This window comes from Dendronephthya gigantea, unplaced genomic scaffold (genome assembly GCF_004324835.1).
Source record: "Dendronephthya gigantea isolate DGI-Jeju-01 unplaced genomic scaffold, DenGig_1.0 000020F, whole genome shotgun sequence".
In the NCBI taxonomy this organism is placed as follows: Eukaryota; Metazoa; Cnidaria; class Anthozoa; order Malacalcyonacea; family Nephtheidae; genus Dendronephthya; species Dendronephthya gigantea.
This window is the reverse complement of record NW_021163030.1, coordinates 830120-846185: the sequence shown is the minus strand read 5'-3', so window position 1 is coordinate 846185 and position 16066 is coordinate 830120. Positions and strand designations below refer to the sequence as shown.

General features: G+C 35.5%; 3 protein-coding genes across 4 annotated transcripts; 2 read left to right on the top strand and 1 right to left on the bottom strand.

Annotated features, from left to right (window-relative positions):
* Nucleotides 1-87: 87 nt before the first annotated feature.
* LOC114521379 (dehydrogenase/reductase SDR family member on chromosome X-like) lies at nt 88-4768 on the bottom strand. Of its 2 annotated transcripts, none has more exons than XM_028541804.1 (8): nt 4029-4768; nt 3105-3212; nt 2933-3001; nt 2723-2824; nt 2506-2620; nt 2333-2425; nt 1818-2025; nt 88-1591 (listed from the first exon to the last, which is right to left on the bottom strand). In XM_028541804.1, the coding sequence occupies exons 1-8, from the start codon at nt 4153-4155 to the stop codon at nt 1412-1414; spliced, it is 1002 nt and encodes a 333-aa protein (XP_028397605.1). In that variant the 5' UTR covers nt 4156-4768; the 3' UTR covers nt 88-1411. The 2 variants fall into 2 exon arrangements, with proteins under 2 accessions (XP_028397605.1, XP_028397606.1); XM_028541805.1 differs by lacking the exon at nt 4029-4768 and adding an exon at nt 3590-4022.
* Nucleotides 4769-4885: 117 nt separating this feature from the next.
* On the top strand, nt 4886-11763 carry LOC114521378 (aldehyde dehydrogenase, dimeric NADP-preferring-like). Its single transcript, XM_028541803.1, has 15 exons — nt 4886-5262; nt 5751-5894; nt 6373-6430; nt 7272-7445; nt 8160-8245; nt 8317-8480; nt 8718-8799; nt 9076-9171; nt 9298-9350; nt 9439-9565; nt 9836-9906; nt 9979-10094; nt 10272-10401; nt 10953-11091; nt 11437-11763. Exons 1-15 carry the CDS (start codon nt 5248-5250, stop codon nt 11467-11469), a joined length of 1488 nt encoding a protein of 495 aa, XP_028397604.1. The 5' UTR covers nt 4886-5247; the 3' UTR covers nt 11470-11763.
* A 231-nt stretch (nt 11764-11994) lies between these two features.
* Nucleotides 11995-15848, top strand: LOC114521413. The gene is made up of 2 exons (XM_028541860.1): nt 11995-12249; nt 13615-15848. Exon 2 carries the CDS (start codon nt 13645-13647, stop codon nt 15694-15696), a length of 2052 nt encoding a protein of 683 aa, XP_028397661.1. The 5' UTR covers nt 11995-12249; nt 13615-13644; the 3' UTR covers nt 15697-15848.
* The last annotated feature ends 218 nt before the right edge of the window (nt 15849-16066 follow it).

Genomic DNA, 16066 nt, shown 5'->3' with positions numbered 1-16066 from the left:
CATGTGTTATTATCGCTTCTCAAAATGGCGGATTCGTCAATAAAACACTGCATATTATACGATATTATATAATAAAAGAATTTATTATTTATTGAAAATGAGTCAAGAGTTTTGATTGGCCAGCAGCTGTTGGCGAAATCGTCATATCCGCTCGGCAGCTGCCCAAATTTGGACAGTGACGTCACTTCGTCGGATATGAAAAAAATTATTGCACGTTTGACGTCACTTCGTCAGATATGAAAAAAATTATTGCACGGTATGACGTCACGCTAATTTATGCGGCTTGTGCCAAAACCTAAAAGCGGGAAAATACGAATGGCTAAATCAAAGGAAAGGTAAATTTTTGCAAATAAATAATAAAACAATTATTGAATTCGGTTCTCGCAGGATATGAGGAATTATCAAGGCCTCGGTTTGTGTTATCCGCCTCAGCCTTCGGCTTCGGCAGATAACACAAACCTCGGCCTTAATAATTCCTCATATCCTGCGAGAACCGAATTCAATAATTGTTTATTAATAATTACAACAGCAGACAGCAGTCTATACGATAGCTCTATAAGACTATATAAATACAATTATACCTGTTATAAACTTAAAATTTGAATGTTTTCTGCATGTAAATAATTCTCATTTTTCTCAATATATCTCCAATTTTATTTAGTCTTCAGACGTTTGCATTGATATATATATACGAATACATTGTCTATAGTATTATTATATAAGATATATATCTATGCTATAGTATTATTATATAAGATATTATTTATGACGATATATATATATTGACTTTCTGTTTTTCGCCAAACATACAGCAGCTGTTTTTTATGACAAAGTGTTGATAGTTTCGATTTCGAAACGTTAATAAAACGATGTTTATAACTACATAAAGGCCTCCTGTGAAGTCCTGCATGTTGTATATATGCAAGTTTACTGTACATTCACTATGCATGCATATAATCTTAAATTAAATTTGAGTGCCTCTCTCACATCCCTGAAATGTATCGGCGTCGCCGCCCAATAAACAACCAGCTGTTGGAAATATGATTTCTTTCAGTGATTTAAACAGGGTCCTTGGTTAGCTTAGTCGTATAGACTTAATCTTAACATAAGAACGACATAAGAAGACGCTGATATTGTTGGAAACAAGATCTCTTTATAGAGTCTTGGAATCATGCAGCATGCAGTCTTTTTGCACCAAAAGATGATCAATCAAAAGATGATTAATAAAAAGATGATTAACAAAAAGATGATTAATCAAATGATGAGAAACGTCCTGATTCAATGAAAAACAAGTCATGAGTCATCATGCATTCGCAAATTCAAGCACGTTTCCCGACAATCTGTATTGGGACCCGCCGCCGCATAGTTCGCACTGCCACTGTACATTTATTGTATTCCCTTAATAATACTACTAATGGCTGATTTTTGTCATGTCACAACTAATATCCCACAAACGCCGCTGTACTTCCTGATTGTAAGACTCTTCACTTGACTGAACTTCTTCACTGTTATCATAGTAACGTCCACCAAGACCTTCAAGACAGGAGGAGGTTGCCACATATAATGTTGTATAAGCACATTCTGACGGCGGCTGCAGTATAAATCAAAATTATCGAATTTAGTTTACCTTCGCTAATAATTCAGAGTCAACCACTGCATTAATTCATAAACTAAGCTAATCTTACTTGTAAAAGTTACCTGTAACTTATCCAGGGCACGGGGTACCTGACCGAGCTGTTTCCTTCAAATGTTTAACTACAATATTTTCTACGATATAACTGACCACACGGATTACAAAACTATTGATTATTTATTACCTTAAACATCCAAGATACCAAATATTTTTGCATAGTTAGGACTAACGGTGGAACATTTTGAAACAACTCTGTATCACCAATCCCTGGATGTAGCGCATTTGCGGTAACCTGGCAACCTTCAGCTGATAACCGCCTTTGTAGTTCGTACGTGAAGAGAATGTTCGCCAGTTTACTTTGTTGATAAGCAGTGTAAGGACAATATCCACAGCTACAAAAGTACAATTTATTATTTATAGCAAACAAATTTAATGTTTAGTTTAAATGTAATTAACCGATAAGCAGAATGTTTGTAAAAAAATAGTGACCATGAATGTGCGCTGAAAAGCCTGAAAACCCGTTGGAAACAGAGGAATGTCACTTGTGCAGCACGGCCACGCAGAGGGGGGTCATAAGGGGCAACTTGCCCTGGGCCTAAAATTCTCAGGGCGGCCCTGTCACTCAGGCTGTCAGTTCATCAAGCAAAGTCAGTGAATAAAGTTCGAACAAAACGAGACTAACGAGTGCGTAATTCACACCTGCTGTTGAGAGTTTCAAAATTCAATGTTCCATAACGATGAACGTCTGAGGATACATTAACAATTCGTGCAAAACTATCGGGACATCCAGTACTGGAAAAGAGAATATCAGATTACTAATTTAATATACAGGTAATAACAACATTCGTTTTTAATTTCATTTATATACGTACTCATTTAAAATATCCAAAAGTTGTAGTGTCAAAGCAAAATGACCAAGATGGTTTATGGCAAATTGTAGTTCATAACCATCTTCTGTTTTTTCATAAGGTGTGATCATAACGCCCGCTAAAATATTTAGCATATCATGTCATCTGCTTTTTGTAGAAAATTTACGTTTTTGGTTCTTTACTCGTGATTCTATATGGTGATTATTTCATTAGTTCTTACCATTGTTGATTAATATATGTAGTGGAAGTTTCCTTTTTTTAAACAGTGTAACAAATTCCCTGACTGATGATAACCTTGATAAGTCCAGTTTAATAAATTCAACTGCAAATCAAAATAATATTCTATTTATTATGTACCATATGGTTGTGGTCACAAACATCTGAATAGATTAATTGATATTTTTTTCAACACAAAATTGATTGTGAGTACCTTGAGCATTTGGTATTTCTTTCTTGATTTTCTCTATTGCTAAATTTGCTGACACACTTGACCTGCAAGCTGATAATGAAATAACTTCATTCAAAACCATGTTACACTATTGAGGGATGTTCTAAAGTTTTGGCTATTTTATACATGAGTTATGGTTTCAGCCTTGCCTTACCCATGATAACATGCGCTCCTAGTTTGCATAACGATTTGGCAGTTTCGTATCCAATCCCTTTATTTGAGCCTGTAACTATTGCAACCTTTTCATGTTGATCTGGAAGATCTATGAAAGAGATTTTGTTCTTTCATATAAAACTATCAAGGTATCAAGGTAAAACTAATTACTAAATGAGACAAAAAGACTATGATAGACAATGAGCAGAGCAAATTCAGTTTCCAATTTTCCCAAACGCCACAGGGCTACCCCCGCTCACCCCCGTAAGCAAAGGGCACTTTGCTTACCGGGCTGCCCCTGTGGTTCCGGCACAACTGATCATTGAAAATCATCTACAAATAATATTGTTCCTACTGTTGTCAAAAAAGAATTGCATGGGCTAGAACATAAAAAGGCTTTACTTTAGCAATTACATTTTAGCAGGAGGGGTGGGGGTGGAATCTGGTATTCCTATTAGGGCAGAGAAAAAATGAGACACTACATACCATGTATTGTACATAAAATCACAACCATGCTGACATCAAAGATCAGGGGATAAACTTACTAAAATATTTAGCAATCATATATATAGAGAGAGATATTTATGAGCTAACAGATAACCAGGTGAAGCCATGTTTGCTATCAGCTATGTTATCATTCATATTATCGTTCTTGCTCAATTATAAATTATCGCTGTAGCTCAATTATAAATTATTGTATTGAATTGAATTCAATGAGCTAGCTCGAAATTAGCTCATTATTTCTATAGAACATATTCACCTTTTTTCTCCTCTACAGTTACATTATAGAAAGTCTCATTTATATTAGTATTGTTTTTCACTTTTCTGAGTTTAACAACAAAAATCTGACTGATGTACGAACTACGAACTGTCGGCAAATCAAAGATACGAGCCAGTAACCAGAGCAAAATTTATTCACCCGTACCTTGAGGAATGACCAGTGTACTAAAATATTCTGATAGTAATTTTTTAACACCTCCAAAATATGTGGTATATACTCCAGATTGTAGAGCAGTCGATCTTCCTTGATTGTTGACATTCGCCATATTCATAACTCATAATCTCTTCATTCCTGTGTAATAATTAGAAACATTATATAATTTATAAAAATTAAAACTATTAGTTGTTAATTAGAAGAACTTCATGTAAGAAAATCTTCGAAAACAATCGAAACCATTGATCGAAACACGCTTCCCTGTATACACTATACAGATGTAAAAACACGCAACTTTGATAATTCCTAGTGGCCAACGATATTTTGTTATTTGAAAAGAAGCGAATATGTAACAATTATCCGCCGAAGGTGAGATGAATATCAGGGATATTCACTGAGCCTGAGGTGAATAATTGTTTTTAGTATTATTACAAAAAGTGGTTTTCAAATCTGTTGTAGAAAATGCATGTTTTACAAACATAAACAAATGTTTCGACACTTTTCATGACGATTCAAATAAAACAATGTTTTGGTAAAATAAAATTGAAAGCATCCTGCAAAGTAGTTTTAAGGCTATTATCGATCGCGTAATAACACGAAGTCGCTCGACCAATCAGAGGCCAGAATTTTCAATAATTACTCTTGTAATTATACTATTGAAATGAAGCTTTTAGTTGGATTTGAATGCACGATTAACGCACCGGTGTGTAAATTAGACTGAGGCCTAGGTTATACGTCGCATTTTGGTCGCGTCGAATGGTCGAATGCAATTCAAACAATAGATAATGAGATGATAAGCCTCCTTAAGCATCATTATGACATAACCTGGAAAATCAGGCGCGCGCGTCCGCGCCTATCCCAGCACAGATCCTAGTCGCAAAAAAGCTGTGCGATCATCTGGTTTTATTTTTAATCCGAACAAATTTGCGCGACTTATCAGATCACGAATTATTAGGTTTTCTTCGGCTAATTTGCTGATCTCTCTTCAATTACCGAACTGAAATATTCAAAATTATCGATTATCAATACTGAGGTTTTAAAGAAAGTATCGAAACCACTGATCGAAACCTGTATTATTTGCTCTGGAATTAAATAAAGCCCTATTGTATTATTCTTCGGCCCCTCTGTTCGGTCGCCATATTTTGGAGTATGGTGTCAAAGAATTCTCGACCCTATAAAATAGAATAAAGAGTTCTTGTGATATCAGAGCATGGATCCAAAGACGGTGAGGTTTTTTGAGGTTATTTATATCAGAATCGTAAAATGTTCTTCTGCAAACTTTGCTATCGTTCGGTTCAGTGGTCAACAAGCGAGTTATCCCGGCTACTAAGGCGAAGTAAAAAGCGCACCACATCAAAGGCTTAACCTCGCGTTCATTAATATTATACGCAGTTTTCACCTTGCAAACCGGGATAACCCGTTCCATGTGAACAGGCCCTAAAATTGCTTTGGGCATGGGCAGCCACCAAATGGCGAATGGTTTATTTAAAATAAAAATGCAGATTGCTACTTTGATGAAATTGACACATATCATATGTCATTTATTTAATAGTGCATTCTTCAATAAACCATTTGCACTGAAACTTCAATACTTTTATTTCAAATTTTTACCGCCAAGAACATTTTTTGTATACCTATCTCAAATAAAGAATAATTAGGCAATCAGCCTTTTTTACAGCCATATGATAATATACTAGCTAATGTTGTTTTTAGGTGGTGGGAAAGCTGCATGCAGCATTTCTTAGTGGTAAGACAAGATCTTTGGAATTTCGTAAGCAGCAGCTGCACCAGTTGCATAAACTATTGAGTGAAAATAAAGATGAACTTTTAGATGCTTTACAAGAAGATCTACGGAAGGTAGGACCTGAAACTAAATTAAGTCAAGACAATACCCTCTGGGAGTTGACGTGATTGTTAAATCTGTGTACAATTGAATATCTTTGCTGTACACCATCTTTCTTGTCCATAATAATTTGTAAGATTTTCATGTATATTTAAAGTTGAATGGTTAATAATTAAATGTGCTTAACCCTCTTGTTTTGGTTTAAACCATATAAAGAGGAAAATATTATATATACACCAGCAAATTCCACCTTTGCCCTATCCCTTTGCATTGCTTTTGTGCTAATTAATTCTTCTGAATATGATGGAAGTTACTGCATAAATAAGCCGTAAAATTTACTATAAAAAATCATTCAGCCCATATGCTATTTGGTCAAAGTAAGAATGGGTAAGAATGATATTGTTAAGGAGTTTGTAGACTATAGCTTCAGAATTATGTATATTATGCAATCTCTGGAAACATTTTCTGATTGTCCGATTGTTTTCTGTTTAGCCATTGGCAGAGTCCATTTTATTTGAAGTCCAGTTTGCACTTAGTGAAACATGCGATGGTAAGTGGTGTCAGTTCTACATTTGACCTGATCTTACTTGGGCAATGAGATTGATATATTATATCACTCACTGCCTTACTAGCGATATATGCGTATAATAATGCACAAGAAGCATGACCCAACAGTTCAGTTGAAAAACAAAATAACACGACCATAGACCAAGCATCACGATGCTATATCGGTTATGCTGGATGAGGCGTTGTATCACTGATCTTCATCCACAATCTTCATAACATTGAGATATGAAGATATGAGGTTTATAGTGTTATTGCATGGTCAAAAACAATGACAAATATAAAATCATTATTGACAGCTAGGCTTTTCCATCCTAAATACACCGATGACGAACCATATACTTGCAGATTTTTTATACAGGTATATTGTCAATGCCTAAATAGCCAGTAAGAGATGCACTTTATGCAGCCATTAAAAAACCTATTGCTTAATTGCAAAATTTCTGAGCAGAAGTAATTTCTGCACAATTTCTGCACAATGGTAGTCTTTCTTCACATTAATCAACAAAAAATCTTTCCGTAACGTCCAGACCATGTGGTCAAAAAGCACACGATGCTGCCAAGCTTTCAAATAAGAATGGGTAAATCATACAACCAAATTATCCAATGGCAATGTGAAAATACCTTTCTTTCGTGCGTTTTGCTGAGGTCAGGCACAGAAATGTGAATTACGTGGACTTATTATTAATTATCCACCTCTTATTTCATTATTGCGCACATCATATTTTAAAATATGTACATTTTCGAGGTGTCCACTACGCGGTGACTACACTCAAAGAATTGTAGTAATTGTGATAAATATATAAATTTTAAAAACATTATTTTAGCTCTAAACAATATTGATGATTGGGTGAAACCTGTTTATGTTCCTAAAGATATACTTAACAAAATGAACACAATCTACAACATTTATGAACCACTTGGAGTCTCATTGATCATCACGCCATGGAATTATCCAATAATGATCATTTTTATGCCCCTCGTAGCCGCCATCGCTGCAGGTAGGAGACATTAACTGGACACGAATTAAATGCACGCGCAAATCGCCGAGCCTCGGGTTGATGCGAGCTCTCAACACTTGCATTAACTTGCGTTAACTGTGTTCTAAGCAGGATGCTGCAATATTGTGCGGCCCACTTGCAGCATTGTTGTTCGTGATTGTTCGAACAATGTTGTTGTCGGTTGATAAATGAACAATGCTGAACAACATTGTTTAGACGGGACAAATCAACATATCATTCATGACATGTTTTTTGCAAACAACTTGCAAAAATTATGTACTTTATGTAAACAGCAATGCCAGTGTCGTAACGGTTATGTTCCATTAACGTTTGCCGGCTGAACATCTAACGTTGTTTCGACTTTTAAACCTCATTCCTGCAGCATAGTATGCAACAGCTAATTAACTAATATTGCAGCAACCTGATCTTTTTTCGCGTGTAAAGAATACACTTTAAAGGTAATTTTTAATATTTTTTTTCATCAAGAGAATTGCAATTACTGTAGAAATCTTCTATGTAATTGATCTTCTAAAGCATAGCTATACAATTTATATTGTTTTGTCATCTTTATGTATATTCATAGCTGTGTAAAGCATTTACGAGAAGTTTCTATCAGCAGCGAAGGAGCTGAACAACAAGCGGGCCTTTTATAAAATCATGCACAATTAGTTTTGCTTATAATATAAATATGCAACTATTTTCTTTCTGTATCAGGGAATTGTGTACTAATTAAGCCTTCTGAACTTGCTCCAAAAACGGGAGCTTTGGCTGAATCTTTGATCTCAAAGTACCTGGACAAGGTACGAGACTTATTTTTCCTTACCGCGGTAGCAGTATGATCACTTTACAAAAGGTTGACTTTATCTTAAAGGCTTGTTATGCGGTCATGCAAGGTGGGGTGGAAGAAACAACTGAAATATTAAAGTGCAAATTTGATCATATTTTTTACACTGGTGGCTCTGCTGTTGGGAAAATCATTGTGAAAGCTGCAGCTGAAAATTTATCAAAGATTACCCTTGAACTTGGCGGGAAAAGGTGACGTTAACCTGTCATTGTCGCTCCTGATAACCTAATCTAAAAGTCGGTTCACACGATCTAATTTTGTTGGATCCAATATGCAATAGTGCATTGGCTTTAGTGGATTCGCTGCTGATATACATTACAAGACAATAGACTATAAAACATTCATCAGAAGTGAATTGGATCCAACAAAATTGGATCGTGTGAACAGACCTGAAGAGTTAGTGTTTTCACAATAATCTTTCTTTACAGTCCAGTGTACATAAATAAAGATAGCGACCTTAAACTTGTGTCCCGACGCGTGCTCTGGGGAAGATTTGCTAATGCTGGACAGGTATTTACATGCAGTATTGTTAAAAATATTGGCTCTCATATGAAACTATATAAAGCTAGACACGGGACAGAGCATGTACATTTCTGCATGGAATGTTTCCGCCTCTCAGTTTCCTCCCTCCCCAAAAAGTGCTAATCTAAACAATTTAAATATTCATTGTTTTTCGTGTCGTCCTCGTCTATCCCACTGCATGGCTACCATATGCATACGTAAAATAACTACTTATTACTGCATGTACGTGTTCTTCCACATGTGACATGATATGTTGCCATGCAGACTTGCGTTTCACCAGACTACGTCATGTGTCACCCCAGCGTCCAAGATGAACTTGTCAAGAACATGAAGGACACGATAAAAGAATTTTTTGGCGAGGTATGCTTTCGAAACTGAGTAATACAGGCAAATCGTTAAAGATTTTCTGCATTATATTGTTCTACGTCGTACTACATGTATTGATGACAAATAATGCTAACCGTATGTTTATTCATGAACTTATAGGACCCCAAGAAATCTGAGCATTTTGGGAGAATTATCAATAGTAGACATTTCAAGTACGTCAGTCGTCAGATTATTTATTTTTGCATTATTTACTCCAACACACATTATTAAAACTTAGATCTAAACATTAATCACTTTCAGTCGACTGAAAAAGTTAATGGAAAGTGGCGAAATCGCGATCGGAGGAGAAACGGATGAAGACGACAGATATATTGCGCCCACGATTCTTGTGGATGTTGTTCCATCGGATACAATCATGCAAGAAGAGGTAAAAAAAATAGCAGCTCTCTTCAATAATTACAACAGCTATACCTCGTTGAATCCAAAGTCCAACAGAGATATTTCCCGCTACATTTATTAAATTGAAACGTCTGAAAGTTCATGGAAGCAAGCTGCAGGAAGAATATATATATAACCTCCACTCGCCGTCTAGTAAAAACCTTGCTCTGTTTTCATTATATTATACAATGGTCACATGTTTCTCACGAATAAGTGTGGCTAAGACTAGTTTGTGATAGGGTTCAATGTGTGTTTTTAGATCTTTGGACCAGTTTTACCAATCATCAATGTAGAAGACGAAGATGAAGCCATTGCCTTTGTTAATTCTCGGTATATTTTATATTTTGTTTACCATCACTTCTATATCGGGTGTATAAAGAAACTTCTTATTTTCTTCGACAGCGAAAAGCCGCTAGCTCTTTACGTTTTTGCAAATGATAAAAAGATAATCGAAAAGTTCATAGCAAACACGTCCAGTGGTGGTGTGTGTGGTAATGATACACTCCTACATGCGTCAGGTATCGTCACTTGTTCTATACTGGAGTTTAATTTTTAATGCAATTACACACATAATCTATTCACATTAACATTGTAATTGGTCTTCAACTATAACTCTGGACCGAAATTAAAGTTTACCCTTTTCAAAAGCCGCCTTGATATATGAATCTCTATAACATTTCAATTATTCTTTTTAGCTGACCACTTACCTTTTGGTGGCGTTGGTCACAGCGGCGCTGGGTCGTACCATGGGAAGGCTGGATTCGAGGAATTCTCTCATAAGAAACCTGTCTTTGTCACTGCACAAATGTTGGAAAGTTTAAATTCGTACGTTTTGATCACTCAATTTTTACATACAAAATATTTATCACGCCAAGATTCTTCAGTATTTATCGTAGTATAAACTTTTAGTACAATTCATCATACGTATACCGAACTCATAGCTAGAATAAACCCTTTGCCTATACAACTACCTACAAATTTACCTATACAACTTGCCAGGCTCTATTAAATATCTATATTTCTATATTTGGCTGGAGCTCTTTTTGGCCAAGGGCACATAGGCAGTTTTCATCTATTTTACATTAGTATTCTATATTTTTCATATGGCCCCTAGCATTGGCGTCATGCTAACATTAATTGAGAGGGACCATATTCATATATTCTGCTCTGCCTAACCTGACCGGCTGATTTCTTTTGAAAACAATATCACTTTCAATAGAAATCAGCCTAGAATAAAAATATTTGAATATGGTGCCCCTCAATTAACGTTTGATCGACGCCCATGGACCCTAGGTACGATACGAGGTTGATACTTTGGTCTCAACCTGAGAGACTCCAAGCTTTTAGATTAAAAAAAGTGTATTTTTTCTCATCAGGATGCGCTACCCACCATATAATGATACAAGTGTAAACAGAATGACTTGGCTTTTGGGTAAAACTTTGAAGAAAACACCAAGTGGCCTTCTGTATATCCCAAGTTTAGTATTTGGTTTTCTTGGCAATATAGCAATGAAGGTATAGCTTCATAAATTCTGTTGTTAGTTTTCAATAATTTCGCTCAGTAGATTATCAGTTTATCCCACATTATAGCAATAGATCAGCCGTTAAATTTAATATCAATAAAGCACGATATGATTGTGAAGTATTGAAATAAGTCTTTATGAGACCAAACAAGACATACTAGTGTCGGAATTACTACAGCACTGCCATGTTTATGTTATACCTATATTCATTTCAATACCTCAAAGGTAGCCTATCTCACGATTCATTGAATCTTGGCTAAGAGAGTTAACTGTTATCATGGTGTTATAGCAGTTAAGTTGATTTTATTAATGATTTTTTATAATTAATTCCTTTTAGATTTTGGGACTACCACGGTACTTTTTAAGTTAAAAAATCTCCAGGTTTATATAATAACCGTATTGTTTTAGGGGAAATTGATATGTAACTACGGCTGTTTATCTTCTTGTATAAATAGATGTATTGCCAAAGAATTAACGAGGGATATCGAGTACATACTATAGTGATAACTATTAACTATAATTACTATAGGCTTGTAGGAAAGATATTCGAACTTAATTGCCAAAATGGCCACTTTTAACGGGTCTGGGCATAAGACCGCATGGTCATAAATGGTATCGATATAATTATGTAATTCTTTTTCGGATTAAATAACATTGAACGATTCATAATTTTAATTCTATATATAATTATATATATGTATATATAACGCAACCACGGAATCTGCATACCAAAATACTACTTTGATCTCAGAATGAACTTCAGAACGAACGCTTTTAATTTTATTCAACGAATATAAATGTTAAATTCCTGCACACCCACGAGCATCAGGACTGGTTCTCAGTTTGTCCTAAGAATCGTGCCAGGCCTTTATAAAGAGCGTTTGCTATAATGTTTGTATCATTAATTTTGTAAATTCTCCCGGCTGTGCTGTGATTGGATGTTTGTGATCAGGTGCATGCCGGGATTTCCCTTATCGCGTGCATTATTAATAGTCAGCATTGGAAGTCCTTTGTAGCAGAATCGTCGGGTCATCCAGCTCAAAATCACAGTTGTCATCTTGGAAAGATCATAGTTTGTATCTTGGGTTATCTTGGTCAGAATATACGTGCATGTATATCAGAGTTTTGAATAGGAATTAACGAAAGCCAGGTGAGCCTTGCATGGTCTAACCCGTTATTAACATCTTTTTGCTTTTCACTTTTACATAGTGCAGAGAATTGTAGAGAACCCAACATTCTAAGACTATAAGTTAACAATATCAATACCTAAAAAGTAGCTAATACGCCAAAAAAGGTATAAATTAAAGTTTCATTGAGTAACGCTTAGCTTCGTCACATTCTAAGTGAAATCGTCAGGCCATATAAAGTTAAATAAGCCATCTATTTGCTGTATTTAGAGCCTGTTGCATGGCCTCTTCGAGATGCAACGAAGCGTAATATGACCTCAAGGAAGTGGTGTAGTCATCCCGACAATATATAGCATGTGATGGTTTTGTTTCATAAAGTCAAAGTTAACTACTTCGAAATTATCTTACGCTTGTAATTTGATGAAAGGCTTTTGCTGCGTTTTAAGGCTTACGTGATTGATCTACCTGGTATTAATATATTTACTATTTAGTAATAGTGTTGCAAAGGATGTCTCTAATTTGTTTCATTTTCTTAAAGCGAAGACTGATCGCGCTTTCTGCTTACGCATCTCGCTGACACATGCTGCAGTAAAACTGCTTAAAAGATTAAAACAACTAAATATGCCTGGGTATTGTTGGAATTTATTATCTGCGCAATCGCATGTGACGATCAAAGAAACATGACCTGACTATACAAGGAATCTCTCTTAGAAATCTTTTGATACACTTTCCAAGTATATCGTGATGGGATGATTACATGATATATAGCAATTGACAAGAACTATTGTTATTTACAATGCAGTCAAGGTTTTAGTTTGCCGTGGAAAACAACAGTTTATCAATGTCAAGTGAACTGTTTATAAGCTCTTGAAACATGTAACTATAGAATATATTATAATAACAAACGATCATTACATAAATAAATTATTAGGGATTTACCCGCTGTAACTCGTAAATATATGATTAAACAAAAAATGGTTTCTTTATAAATTTAAAAAGAGTGATTAGGGATTTTCCCACTGTAACTCGCGAACTAATAAAGGTTTTTGCATTTCAGGGATTACAGTCTTGCGAATAAAGGTTTCGCGTGTTTACACAGACTCTATATAGTCTAGCTCGTATTCATGCATTTATTAAAACCATAGCGAAGCAATAATTTGTGAGGTACGCAGACAGTTCGTCGTATTTCAAAAAATAAAACAAATTGAAAATGTAAACAAAGATTTTGTATATTGATGATGATCTGCATCTTTGATGATGATATGATTAATGAAATAGAGTCTAGCTGTGTCATTGCTGAGTAGATAAGTTTGATAAATTTCTTTCAAACATTTTCTTTGTCTTTGATTGAATTTCTTTTCAAACAATTTTTCAATTCTTATTGATAGACACTGACTAATCTTGGTTAAAATCTCGACATGGAACCAGGCGAATTTTTAAAGGTCACTGTTGACTTAAAGAAAATGTGCAAAAAAACAAACGAAAAATACTGGAAATCGAAATGCGACGAAATCGCAAAATGCTCATGTGCACTCCTTAACAGCTTTGGTGGCAAGTTGTGTATCATAATCGAAAATCAAGACGTGACTGATTCTGAAGTTAGACTTGATAACGTTTTACGCGCTCTAGAGCAACGGTTAAGAGGATTTATGTCATTCTCCTGGTTCAAAAAATTGATAAAATTACCAAAACTACCAAGCAAGCAATTTATATATGAGATAAGTAGTTCTGATAGAGTATTTTGCATGAAAAGTCACCTTTATCTTCCACAACTTAAGCAAGTTGAGGAAATTCCACCACCTGAAGCTCTGGAAAAAGTTCGGGATATGTCCAATCTCCCTGGGGACGGTCGAAGCCATCTTCCCACAGTGAATCAGTTTATTCTGGACAAATCAATACCAGTGACAGAATCAGATTCAATCCAGTTTAAGTATTTAAAAGAAGAGAAGACGAAGAAGACAAGAATTGCAAATCGAATCATTAATAAAACCAATAAACTTACAATGACTATATCTGCGTTTGCCAACCATGAAGGAGGTACATTGTTGTACGGCATAACAAATGATGGTATAATTAAAGGACAATGGTTAACTGAAAAAGACAAGAGAGAAATTAATGCGAAAGTTTCAACAGTGATTGGCAAAATGATTTGGCGGGAAGGCGCAATAAAGAAGAATGAAAAGTGGAATATTGAATTTGTGCCAGTAAAAGATGATGAAAATAACGAGGTAGCTTCGCTCTTTATCATCAGGATTTGGGTTAAAGCATTGCCTGGTGGAGTGTTTGTTCAGCCACCTGAGAGTTATCATATTGGTTCAAATAACAATGTAGAGCAAATGTCTTTTGAGGATTGGTGTAGTAGGGCCATATATAGCGTCAGACCTTTGAAACCAGTAAATTTTCCAAAAAACGTTACACGTATCCAGTGGAGTTCCGCAACATCTCAAAGACACAATATTAGTATTATTTTTCAGCTTAATGATTTGCACAACCATGCGATGTATCAGAAGTGTACTGAACTCGCAAAGTCAACCAAGAATCAACCCAATGTTCGAGGAACAGCAACAGAGTTGTTCGTCATGGCCATCGAGAGTGTTGTTGCGTATAAACGTGGAATGATGAAAAAGGCTGAAGAAATTGTCGCTGAAATGGAACAAAAATGGAAAGGTCCTGGATATAGTGAAGACCATAACATTACTTTGTTTCGAATGTTGTATGCCCGAAGTGCAATCCAACGCGCCAAAGGTGAATACAAATCGAGCTATAATTTTGCCTTGAAAGCTCAACAAGTGGCTCTTCTTATTCCCCCCGGTGTCCTTACTGCTTCATTCTTCAACCATGTAGCCATTCTTGAAAAGGTTCTTTCACAACAACAAAACGATGAGAATTTCGAAATGGAGAACTCAGCGTTAAATCACTACATAAAAGCTCTGCAACACGTAAAAGCCTCAGAGGTTGAAAATGAGTTCGTTGCTATGATCGCTGATCTGGAACAAAGGATTCATATATTTCGCGCCATTACCATTTTGGGACGTTTTGACGAAGGTACAGATTTGCACCACGTGACGCCAGCGAAAATTCAAGGAGCCAAAGATGATCTCTCTTGCTACGAAAGTCTGGTCCTTGACGGCTTTTTTCCGTCAAAGTACAGGAAGACGTACAGTCTTTTTGCTAGATGTGATTTGCATTTAGCTCAGTGGTATCAGGAACATATGAATCAACGACAACCACATTTTCAGCGTGTCGGGTTTCCTATCCCGGAAGAAATTCCGAATCTTTTAAAAGAAGCGTATGATCTCGCTTCCCAGGCAAGAGAGTTGTCTAAAAACAGTTGTTTTGACGAGCTGTATAATTATGCAAACATTCGTCTCGGAAAAATTACAGAAATTATGATCAAGGTGAGCATCGCATTGTCATTCCCAAAACGTGTAGAAAGAGGTCAAATGAAAAATATGAATGGAGAGGTTTAGTAGCGAAAATGATTTTAAAGAAATTAGTAATGTTTTTTTCTTGATTGCTATATTTCTATTGTTACAACTTGTATGAATTAAAATAATCACGAATTATAAATGTAAACTGAACCTGATATGTATCTAGTTTAGTCCTATAGTCATCAAGTTTACCAAAACGCTGTTATTATACAACCAATAATACATCTTGCCGGTCTTCGTGAATAAGATGCAAGAATTGACCGTGAATGTATAATGTACATCTTATCAATAAATGTATTACATAACATAAAAAAGGATTTCTAGTATTCTGGTTTTCTTTTCAACACAAACGTTGCAGAACATTCTATTCTCACTGAAACTTTGCACGAGCAATGAAATCCTCACCATG